Here is a 12,971-nt window from a genome sequence, read left to right as displayed (position 1 = left end):
ATGAATTAAATTTATCAATAAACTATAAGAGAAAAATTTTAAAAATCATTTTTTTAAATTTGTGTTTAGATTTAAAATTTTAACTTTATGTTAACAAAAAATATTTCTATAATTTAATAATAAAGCAATTTTGTTTTTTTTTTACAAGTTTAAGCTTCAAAACTACTTAAAGTAAAGTCAATGACGTCATCAAAATATTTTGTACTTTTTTTTTTGCAACTTTTGCTGCAATTAAAAGTACATACCCAATATTTAAAACTACCTATAAAAAATTCCTACCGTTTAATGATTGTTTTCTTGGTTTACACTAGTGGCAAGACATAAAAGTCATAGGGGGTGTGGAGCAAATTAAAATGCCTTGTATACAGTTATCACTCGTACCTCAACATTTCATTTTTGATGTATTATCATAACTGCATTTTTTCAGATTAAATTCAATAACATTAAAGGTAGTTTAAATTGCTGTGTTCCGCTAGGACGTTATCACGAGTTATTTCAGCTGTTTTAATTTTTTCAGATTCGTAACTTTTTTGAGCTAGCTACGTCCCTGCTAGATATTTAAAATTAATGGACAAGTTCAAAAAATAAATAAATAAAATTCTTATATCTTTGTTAGGGTAATGTACCACTTATTGTAGATCCAGTAAGAAAATTATATCAAAACTTTAGAGGGCCATAATACGCTGTAAAACATGATGAGACATGATGCCATAATATAAACATTTAATTATATATACTAAAGTTAATAATAAACAGCATAAACAAATTTGAAATATATTTTAATATTAATTAACTCCAAAACTTATATCAATTAAATTTATATCTGAACATAAAATTAGCATAACTAGAAAGTGGGAAAAAGGTTATTAACAAGTGTTGAAATATCAAGTTACAATCAGCATTTAAATTGAACTTTATATTTTTGTTTTAGTAAAAAAATCATAAACAAAATTGTTAATGAATAAGTATAAAAACATCCCTTAGTTTTATGTTTTTTTTTTATATGTTGTTATCTATAATTGTTTGCTAGTATTACTTATTTTTGTTGGTTCTTTAGAAGTGAACTATTAATTTAAGGAGTATTTATAATACAATATAAGAAAATTATGTGTTGAAAATAAAAATGGCTTAAAAATCGGCAAAAACTTAATCATATTGTTTCAAAATATTTTTAGTAGGCTGCTATAGTTTACTCTTACTTAATAGATAATTTGTGGTGAACGTTTTATTTAAATTACAGCTTAAAATTTTTTTCAAAACACTTATCTAAAACTATAAAAGAACCATTAAATAATAATCTTTTATGCACACAGAAATTTACAGACATAACTAAAACATGGATAAAGTTATTTCAAATAATGTCCAACATTCATTGGATACAAACAGCTATAATAGAGCTGATGAAAGAAAAATGGAACATGGAGCCACTCATATGGAACAAAGAAACAGTAAATTACCTTGTAAAAACTTTCCAGGCTATGATTAAGTAAAGCAGTGTAAAGAAAATTCCTTTAATTTACTCAATATAAAACGTAAGCAGAAACGAAAGGAGGAAATTAAACAAGGTAAGATTTTTATAGACTTTCGTTCCTTTTCTTTATGTTAATGCAAGTAGTAATTTATATTAACTTGTTGTCTTTAACTTTTAAAATTGAAACTGTATCATAATTGTTTAATGAAATATAAAACAAAATGTTGTTTGACTCTAGCTGTGGTTCCGGTCAAACAAACTTTTAATTTGTACTAACAAAATATTTGAAATATTTTTATTTTATAAGTTGTGTAGTTATTTTAGTTTATAGACTGAAAAAGACGTTAAACACTAATTTAGTTGTAGTTAGTCATTTCGAAGTAATGTATTTTATAAAATGTGGTCGCCCTAAAAATTATCTTTTTACAAATGTTATCCAAGTTTAAGACACTCAGAATAGATAAGTTGTCTACCCCGGGTTTTAAAACTGGTCTAAAATCTTTTAAAGTTTATATTTTCTAATAGCTGCTAAATTAAATACCAATACACAATGACATTAACTTAGTCTTAAGTTTAATTAGTATTTAAACCAGGGTTTTCCAAACTCATTTACTAAATCGCCCCCTTTTCACAAATTTAAAAATAATACACTCCTCATGATTTTATAAAGTACTTTTTTCTTCTTCAGTACGCACTTTTGAGCCAAAACAGTTGTATTCGAAATGTAATTTAAACTGGAACTTCTTTGCTTTTGGGCTACTACGTTCATAGTAATTAACAGGGCGTGAAAAAATAACTTACAGTTGTTTTCTTATAAGCCAAGTAAAATGCATTAAAATACTTAAATACTAAAAAGCCCTTTGTAATCTGTAATCATTTCTGTTAGAATATACATTGTTTTGAAACTAATAAAACCTTTAGTTAGTTGTGAACAAATTTTGTAGTCACCAGTCATTTTTACTAAAAAATATTTTCTAGTGTCAACGTCTTAAAAAGATGTACTTGCGGGCTGCATAATTTAAAAAACTAATATATAACTAAATAAAAAAACTGGAGCAAAATTGTAATAATTTGATGTACTATTATTGTGATCTGAGAAGTACTATTGTAAACAAAATACTAAATTGAAAGTGTACTTTAAAGTATCAAGTAACAAAAAGTTAAATTTTATGTTTTTTGCACAGGTAGTTTTTAAGTTGCTTAGCGGGCCGAAATTTGACTAAATCTGGACCGTAGGTTACCCATCTAAAATCTTAAATGCAACCTGACATTATAAAAATCTAATAATATCTAAATTATAAGTCGCACAATATACTTGAATTATTTTAAAAATAAGCATGTTTTAAAATTAACCTACCCTAGATTAAAAAAATACAAAAGAATGAACAGCTTATTTTACACATAATGAAATAAATAATAAAACATTATTGCTTATCCAGTTTTAGGATGTTTGACCGAACGATTGATTATCTCATATGAAAAGTGATTTTATCAATAGCTTCTGTTGATGCAGAAAAATCATTAAATTCAGTTATTATTTGTTTTACAAAACGGCAAATTTCACTACGTTATAATGCAATAATGTAATGAGTAATTATAAATCCACTAAAACATAAACTAAACATTCATTAAAAAAAGTTGATCTATATAAGCTATGAAGTATAATAAAGTTTTTTTTTATTAATACTAAGTTATATGCTTTATTTAAGTTAACGTTAAGAAACTATAAATTTGCATTTTTTTTTGGTCAAAAGTGCGAACTCAAGAGGAAGTCTACTGTAATTAATAATCATTACGCATTAAGAAAACTTGTTGTAGAATAAATAATTTAATAAAATTGTCGTTATAAAAAGACTACTTAAATACAAATACAATAGTCTAATCTAATGTGAAGGATGATCTTCATGACGGCTCGCAAGGTTTTCTATATCTGGTTCAAGTAAAATCAAGTAAATCCTAAAGTCACCTTCTTTATAAATAACTAGATTATATATTTTGCTCAATATTTTAATAACTGAATTAAAAGCTTTTTTAACAAATAGCTAGAAGGGAAAGCTATAAACAACAATCTAACTTCCTCCTGATTGATTGGATACTTATGCCTTAGTTTTTGTTGAGTCCAAAAGCTTTCATATCGTTCTTTAAAAAAGTTTACTTTGGGTTCAAGGTCAGTTTGTAAGTCTGAGAAAGTTTCCTTTAAGTCAACGTTTACTTCAAAAAGATCCCCTTCGAAGGGATCCATAATCCACTTCGGGACGTTTAATTTAAAAACGTCAGTAAACCGTTTACCAATATCACATTAAGCTGTTCCAGATGAGATGAAAATACTTCTACTTCACCTTCACTTATTTAAAGTTTTACGTTTTCCAAACTTGCAAACTAAGAAAACTGATTACTTTTGAAAATTTTTCTATACAGTTCAAGTTGGTTTCTGAAACTGGTTATCTTACTTTTGACTTTTACAAGATTTTAGTTTTAACCTTGCAAAGTTGTGTTCAGATTGTTGATCATACCATATAAGTTTGACATGTAAGCAATGTCTATTTTGTTTTAATAAGATTGTCTGCCGATGCCTTATCCTTTTTAGAAAAAAAAATCAATAACTAAATTAAAAACTGCCAAAAACTTTCCAAACAGTTTCATTTTAATAACCATTTCATTTGTGTATACATTATCAGCTTTTAATAGCCTTATCATTGTCATTGCACAGCTGTTTAAACAGACGACTTTGTAAAGCATGCCTTTTTATTTTGTTGACAGCTTTTATCACAAATTTTAATAATTCATTTAAACGTATGCTCAAATTTTTTGCAACTAAATTTTGGCGATATATATCGCAATGAATAGTAAATACATCAGGGTTTAACCTTTATAAAATGCGATTAATTCACGACACTTTCCTAATATAGACGGAGTATCATCTGTTACAATTTCTATAAGATGTTTTGAAGGTATTTTATTTACTTCAAAATATTTTTTATTTTTTAAACACAAACCTTCCTGTGCTATTCTTCCTGTTCCATGTTGTATCACCAACTATTAAACGCACGCAAACAAGAAAAAGGTATTTATATTCCAGCAAAGTGGACTCGTCAACTTGTATCGAAAAAAAATTACTCCACATCATTCGAACTAACTTTTGTTAAACACATTCTGACATTTCATCTATACGTCTTTTAACAGTGTTGTTGCTAAAAGGGATAGAACAAAAAACATTACTGGTATTTTTTTACCCAATGGTGTGAGGCAGTCCTTGTTTAGCAACTATGAGAGACATATAATAAGAAGCTAATTGTGCATCTTCAATACTTTGTGTAAATTTTTTGAACATTTTTGTGATTTTGAACTGTTTTGTTTTCTCATCTCGACGGTTTCTAAAAAAAGTCTATATTCTAATCTACATGTTTAGAATTAAATCTATACTTTACGTAAACAAAATTCTTTTTTTTTTAAGTTTTACCTCAGAGTAAAATATTTAATGGCAAACTAAATGGCAAGCTAAAAATTAGTAAAATAACAAGTTAGAAGGTAAAAATTTTATGACCGCCCAAAATTGTAAAATTGTCCCTCTTTCGCCCCTTACTAGTTATCGCATCCCCCCCCCCCTTTCGCCACTATATTAAAATTCGCCCCCCGACTTACTAAAATCGCCCTAATGGGGGGCAATATCGCCCACTTTGGGAAACCCTGAATTAAACTAATTATACAACTCCACCAGAAATGTTTTTATCAAAAGTTTTAATTAAAACGTAAAAAATATTCTTAAGAAATTACTAAAGACAATATCTTGATGAGTTTAAGCTTAAATTAGTTCTACGCTAAAAAGTTATTATTCGAAAATTACATAAACTAAAAAAAAGGTATTATTTTCATCATGATTTAAACTATAACATAATTATTTTTAACAGTTATATCTTTTTATTTCTGTTAGTAACTGTAAACGAGTTTTTTCCAGTTAATAATTAATAAAGCTAACAAATTTTTTAGTCTGCTTTTTTCTTTATATACTTAAAAATATTTTAGATTCTCTTTTCAATTTCAGTGTAAATAAAAATAATTTAGTTGTGGTTAATTAAAACAATTATAAGAATAAAAAATAACTTTACTATTAGGTAATTTCATTATCAATTATACATTACGCACAACAACTTTAATGGAAAGTTTAAAAAAGTCTTTAAATTTTTTTTTGGTTGTTATCGTGGTAAAATTATACTTTTTAATGTTTAAAAATAAAAAAAATACAAAAAATTAATTATTTGTTAGTGATAGAACATTGTCTAAAGTATTTTATTGATTTTTCTTTGAAAATTAAAGTTAGGGTTTAGTAGCATTTTATAGTAAACTTTTTGTATTATAGGAAAAGTTATGCCAGATATCAGCACTTTCATTTCATCTTTAAACGAGAACAAAGTTATGTGTAAAGAAGACGCAGATAAAGAAGTCTACAAAAGCATCGAGGATAAAATTAATTTAAACAATGTTCTTGCTATTTATCAGTTATCTCAAGTTTTTAAGTTCTCGGACATACGAAAAGCTCCGATTCTGTTTATTGAACGTCTCTTCCCTGTTATTAGCGAGTCTCAAAAATTTTTAGATTTAGATTATGAATATGTTGCTAAAATATTGTCAAGTAGTTACTTAAACATTGATTCTGAACTAGAAGTTTTTAACGCACTAGTTTCCTGGCTAGGTAGTTGTAAAGAACGCAACATATATGCAAAACGTCTTATTTTGAAGATTCGTCTATCGCTGTTGTCAGTCCCTGCAATTAATTTCATTAGAGAAAAGATTTCGTGTTTCATAGACAATCTTGCTCTCATAGATGAAATAATTGATGGAAAAAACAAAGGCTGTCACATTAGAAGTTTAAAATCTGATAGTAGGTTTTGTGACCAAGATAAATTTAATATAGTTGTATGTGGGGGTCGGAAAAATATAAAAACCGTTTGTGATGTGCATAGTACTAAAGCAAAAAATCGCTATAATGTTACGAGTTTACCACAACTTGATGTACGCAGACAATTGTTGAAAGTAGTTTGCATAAAGGGTGACATTTTTGTATTTAGTGGCTATTATGATAATGATAACGCCTTAATGTCTATTGAAAAATACTCAAGTGATACAAGAACTTGGAAAGTTATACGAAATAAGCCCGATGAAAATTTTGGCTTTAGTGTTTGTTCATTTATGGGGAACGCTTATGTTTTAGGAGGATTTACTCAAGGAAGAGCAGTCAACTCTTGTTTTAAATTTAAAGCAGCAGATTTTAGCATAAACGAAATAGCTGAAATGAAGAATGCAAGAAACTGTTCAGCTTGTGAAGTATTTGAGGGAAAAATAGTTGTTTCCGGTGGAGATAACAACCATCGACTAAATACTGTAGAAGCTTATGATCATGTAGATAATAAATGGACAAACATGCCTAACATGGTTGAAGAAAGATCTGGTCACATATCAGTTGCTGTAAAAAACAAATTGTTCATGTTCAGAGGTTTTACAAACACAAGTGAAGTTTATGACTCAACTTGTAAAAAGTTTGTTTTACTTAAACCGCATGATATTTTTTACTTTGGATGGTTACTTGCCGTTATTCCGATTGGTGAAAAACTTGCTGTGTTTCCAATTAGAAAGAATACTTTTTTAGTTTATGATGTAGAAAATGACACTTGGTCAGAAGAAAATTGTGAAGTCATTAAAAATCTATCATTCTATAGTTGTGCCAAAGTACCTCAGTATTAACAAGTAGCAGAAATAATACAAAAAGTAAAGCATTTTTTGTTTACTTTTAAACACGTAAAATATGTTTTTATAGATAACTTGATTGCATACTTGAATATAAAATGTTTTTTTTTTTGAAGAAAATAAAGTTTATAGTTTAAGCAACAAACAAGAACTATGACAATAATATGTTTATTAAGCGATAAAAAAGCGCTCAAAAAGTTTTATCTAAGGACCTGGTGTACAAAAGAAAAACCATTCGGTTATCGAGTTGTACACCATTTATTGATTAGTTTAAATCTTGTATACATTTCTTTACGGAATGATTGTGCTTTAAGATATTTATAGGTAATTTAGTACTAAAAACATTTTAAACATGGTTGTTTTATTCCTATGTTATAAATCTAAATTAAATTGAAACTTAACTTTTTTTTGTTTTTAATTAATAATACTATTTAACGAAAAATCGAGCAAAGTATTTTAAAAAACAGAGTTTACGTAAAAGTCTTCTAAATATAGTAAACATTCTTATTTGTTAAACGAAGCTTAGTTAGTTTTTGCAATGGTAATGGAAGTTTTAACTTTATTGACTTAAAATTAGATAATGATCTATTTTTGATTTACAGGTGTTATCTTTAATAACATATTTTACTATATAAATGTTAATAAAAAAGTAATTTGTTTTGTGTTAATTCGCTCTTTTAACTTTTTTTTTACTGATAAAAGAAGTAAAAACCACTACCAACTAGTTAATTGATATCAATTATAAACTAAATTTCTAAATCTGAGAATTTTGCTTTTTGTGTATATTAAAACAATAACTACCTCTTTATTAATAATTATAGTTGAAATAAAAGTGAGAAGTTGTTTTGGTTTTATACGCACTTTTTACAACGCCTTTAAATATTGATTGATCTAATAAAGTAAATGAAAATAACTGAAGTTAAAACTCTTTAAGTATAAGCACGTAATGCAGGGTTTCCAAAACTTTTATTTCAAATGGTCCTCTTTAAAGAAATTAAAAAAAGTATGGCCCCCTCCAACAAGACTGCTGAAAAAACTAACACTTAAAAACACCTAAGATTTTTTTTTCTTTTGTTTTTGCTCTTCAACCTGCCACTCAAGAACATCTATTAAAAGTTTTAAAATTTTATGACTGCCTCCCGAATGCTAATTAATGCCCTTCGACTTTCTAAAATTGCCCGCAGGGGGGCGGTACCGCTTACTTCGGGAAACTCTGATGTATGTTTTTATTTTGAATTAAAAATTAAAGAATAGAAAATAATTTTTTTTTCGCAACTTTACGTAATCATTGTAGAAATAACAAGTAGCAACTTTTAATTATAAATTTATAGTTGATATATAAGTTAGAACTCAATGCGGTTTGTTAGAAACTTTACAGTGCCTTTAGACATTTACTATTCTACAATAACAAATGAAAACAACTAATTTTCTATATCATATCATATTACTATGTTTTGAAATATAAGCATGTAGTTTTTTTCATTTTTGTGTTTGTCGCGTGGCACAATGCGTTCTGTTAGTTTGATGTGAAAATTGAAACTAGAAAAATACAGGCCTTTTATTTGCTAAAGTTGCATTTTATTTGAAACATCAAGCACTTTCTGTAAATTCTGCGTTTAGATACATATTGTTTATATTTTAGTCTTGAAAACGAAGTTTAGTTTAAGTTTTATAGATTTGGCTTTAAAGTACAGTGCTTCCTCACTTATCCGGTAGGTTTTAGTCGAGAACTAAATTAAAGTTTAAATATAAATAAATGTCTAAATTGATCTTAATAACTACGCAAGCAGTTTATACTGACGTGTTAATTCGCAGAAAAAACTAGATGTTATAATTTATTTTTTTGCGCTATACAAATATAAGGATTTTAAACCAGAACTACTCCGAACATACAGATTTTCAATTGCGATGAAACCGGGTTATAGTTAGATTTCTTTAATACAGTAATAACAACTGTTAACTAGTTTAAATATCTTTAAAATAAGATCAATGTGTTAAAAATGTCTCACCTTCTAGCCTTAAGCTTCTTAAGGAACAACAAAAAAAGGCAAACAAATTATTTTCATCTTGTCTTTCTCAAACATTTTCAAGGTTATTTATTAAAATTAAAGACTACTAATACAATATAAGAAATATTTTACTTAACTATGAGATTTAAACATTACAAGCTTATTACGTTTTACTTTGTTAATATTTATAAGTCCAACTATAAGGTTTTAGGGGATCCGAGATTACAAAGTGTGACATTGTCCCTTATATCAAAATTATATTGCTTACAATACATCAAAATATTGCAACTAAATTTCATTCAAAACCTATAAAGGAAACTTTCATGAAAAAGCAATAGCTTGAAAAAACAGATATATCATTATATGTCCTGAAATTTTCAAAAATTGATAATTTTTTAAATTTTCCAGAGTGTGTGACAATCATGTAGTAGACTGTGTTGGCAGGGATTCCATGATTTAAATAGTAGAATAACATATTTATTGTTTTTCTTTACAGGGGGAAATTTAAGATTAGAACATTTTAATCGTTTTTTTTTTTTAAGTTAAGTTATGATATATAAATATATAATATATTAAATATATAAATTTTACGACTTCAAATTAAGTTTCAGTTGAAGTTTAATTTGAATGTATATACTCAGAAAGTCAGTTTTGAAAACAGTAAGAACCACAAAATTTTCAATTTTTTTTTATAAAAATTGCCCAAAATTTTAAATTTATCTGAAACTAGATTTAAGTTTACATAAGACTAAAAAAATCAAGAGTGGTTGTAAAAAAACCGTTAAATTGTTTTAAAATGAAATAACCATTTTTTTCATAGTAAAATTATTCTCCGGTACACTTGTAAGACAGTGGTAGGTTCTTTTTTTTTTTTGGTTTAACTATTTACACTATTTTGGATAGTTTCTTTTAAGATATAACTGTTAAGGGTCCATTCTTTTTTAATTCATTAAAGAGACCTTATGAACAATTAGATAAATAAACTATAAACGATCAACTATGTTTAAACTATTAACTATCTGCATAAAGAACGTAAATAAAAAGCTTTACTTCCAATACTAGATCATACGTGCCAAGCGTAAAGATTATCAAACTTGAATATAAATTTAATGTCAACAAGGAGCAAAACTAAGTTAAACTATTCGCAGCTATTAGGTACACAGGGTGTTATTTATTTTAAAGCAATGACAGTTTATAATTTAGATCTGTATCATTTATTTTTTTGCGATATTTTTTTTTATTTCGTAGAATAAAATTGCATGCAGTAAAAAGTAAAAGCACAACACTCTTTTTACTCAGTATACTTTTTTATTAGATTAAACGTAACATATGAAACACGAGGAAAGTAGACAACGTAGTTGAACTATGAATATTTACAAAAACACAGAATACAGTTTTTGGGCAGGAATGAGGTATTCGTCCCACGCGGTCGGCTTCCTCACGCGCCCGATGCGCACTTCGCTCCAAATGATCGGCTGGCCGGCCACCCACTCGGCGGAACCTCTTCCCTTGCCGGGATCGTTCGTGAGAGGGCGGTATCTCATGCAGCTGTGTTCAAGTTGAGAAAAATTAAACTTTACTATTTAATTAAATCTAAATCTAAAAATTAATTAAATCTTTTGAAAACCTTGTACAATAAGTTGGGTTTCGCAGCAAGTAGTTATAAAATTTAATTATAGTTGATATTATTTTGCTGCTCAAGTTTTTTAAACCGTATTATTCAAGTGCTGTTTTCAGCTTTTGAAAAGTAGCTCAAAGTTGCGGGGAGCCGTTTCAACGCGGATAAAACTTGCGACTGACTTGTTACCGTTGTGCCACCAGTTACTGTTCATTTCCGCAGCGCAGTTGTGCCTGGCCCGGTTGCCGTCGGAATCCCTGCTCAAGTTCAGCTCGAAGTGGGAGAAGGGCTGCCCGTTCGTCTTGTACCGCGCAAAAGCGTCGTCTGTGAAAAAAACACGCTGTAAAAATAAATGTCTGTTGTGAAGGTGTAGTTTGTGAGGAAAATTGTATTTTCAATGTCATAAATGAACAGTTTTAAACTCTTATGTTAGACTTATTTAACAGGATGGTTACTCAAACCTGAGCTAAAGCGAAATAAGACAAAGTATGATGAAGTATATTCGTAAGTATAGTTTGGTTGTGCAGTTTTTTAATAATAACTTTATAATTACTTATAATTTCAAACACTAACCAATTTTAAACGGATTTTCGACACTTTTGTATGTGAGAGTATATTCTGGGGCAGGTCCAAACTTAATACCTCTGTAAAATTTTTTTATTATTGTAACTATAAGAAAGGTGAATATTTAAAAACTACTATATATACACAAGCCGATAATGTTATTTCAACATAAAAAGCTCAAAAATGCAGGTAAGTTTTGTAAATAGCTTCTAGACTCAGTGAGGCCTTTTGATAAAATAAAGTTCATTTACTTGTAGTAAATAGACTTGGTTTTCGCTACATTATCCCTTGTCACCTGCCGTTCGCCATTAACAACCCATCTTGCGTTCATTGTGATTTTAAGATTGTACTCATGCTGGCCTCCGTCTCTCATAGTCAACTGGTGAAGTTTTCTCAATCCTATACAAAACAAAGTATTCTGTTAGAGGGTGGCTAAATTAAGCTTTAGTTTTTAAGTACACAAATATAATAGATACAAGGTTCAAATATATTTACTATTCATGCAGGTTTTTTATTTAGATTTGTTAAATTTAAAAAATAAAAAAGTTATATTAAAGTAGTATATTTAAAAAAGTTCAAAAACCTGGTAAGGTGGTTCTGTGAAAAGTTAATAACTTAAACGGCAAAGCTGTTTTTGGCATCAAACACGTTTTAACAAAAATAGAAAAAAAAACTAAGTTAGTTCCACATGCTTAGTTGTTAGTTTATTCATTTGTAGTATTCATTTAATTCCATACTATTATTTGTTATTTTTTTTAACTAGTAGTTCATAGAAACATCAAGCTCTGTTTGTGAAGAGCATTTGAAACAAAGGTAACTTGTCACACGCACCGAGGAAGTAATCGTCGGTCAGCGAACCGAACCCACTTTCCCAATCCCCGAGTCTCCTGTTGAACCTGTACCTTCCCGTTTTCTTGCGCATCACCAGCTGTTTGTGAAAAATATTTTATATCTTTTTTTAATTTTAATTTATATTAAATTTTATATTTAATTGTGTTAAAATTTTATATAATATTTATTTTATTTTATATTTTTTGTATTTTATATTTAAATTTCTATACAGTGTCTGTAAGCAGTTTTTAAACGCTTTTGTTTTCAAACACATCCAAATAGAGTCTTTATGGAGAGAAAAGTTTGTAACAGATCTTTGAGCGCACACCAACTATCAATTAATACAAACTGAACCGTCATACTATATACAAAGCTTAAAGAACAACTATGACGTCACAAACCATGTTTTCATCGGCGTCGCACTGAACTCGCGCGTCTTTTTCGTCGAAAGAAACGTGATACGCTCCCCGGGTGTACGCGGACTCGGTCAAGTTGTCGTACTGAACTTTGAAAGGGTCCCACACCAGCATGTTGTTGAAGACCCTGTTGGTCACAAAATTTCTCACGTCGGTGCAGTCCCGCGCCTCCGCCGACCAGGGATGCGATTGCGTGTTGAAAGTGCCGTCCGATTGGATCAGTCCTCCATAACCTACAGAATGCTGGTCGTTTACAAGTCCGTAGTTGTCGTATCCTTGTGTGACGTAACAGTACGCAACTCTTCCCTCCCTCCCGTCAG

General features: G+C 28.6%; 1 protein-coding gene across 1 annotated transcript; it reads left to right on the top strand.

Moving 5' to 3' along the window:
- Positions 1 to 1,336: 1,336 nt before the first annotated feature.
- LOC145832121 (kelch-like protein 41a) lies at positions 1,337 to 9,682 on the top strand. The gene is made up of 3 exons (XM_082939477.1): positions 1,337 to 1,448; positions 5,829 to 7,005; positions 9,631 to 9,682. The coding sequence occupies exons 1-3, from the start codon at positions 1,337 to 1,339 to the stop codon at positions 9,680 to 9,682; spliced, it is 1,341 nt and encodes a 446-aa protein (XP_082795603.1).
- The last annotated feature ends 3,289 nt before the right edge of the window (positions 9,683 to 12,971 follow it).

This window comes from Thalia democratica, chromosome 3 (assembly GCF_965202585.1).
Source record: "Thalia democratica chromosome 3, ktThaDemo2.hap1.1, whole genome shotgun sequence".
Classification (NCBI taxonomy): Eukaryota; Metazoa; Chordata; class Thaliacea; order Salpida; family Salpidae; genus Thalia; species Thalia democratica.
Note: the sequence above shows the minus strand (reverse complement) of the source record. Positions and strands in the feature narration are given on the sequence as shown.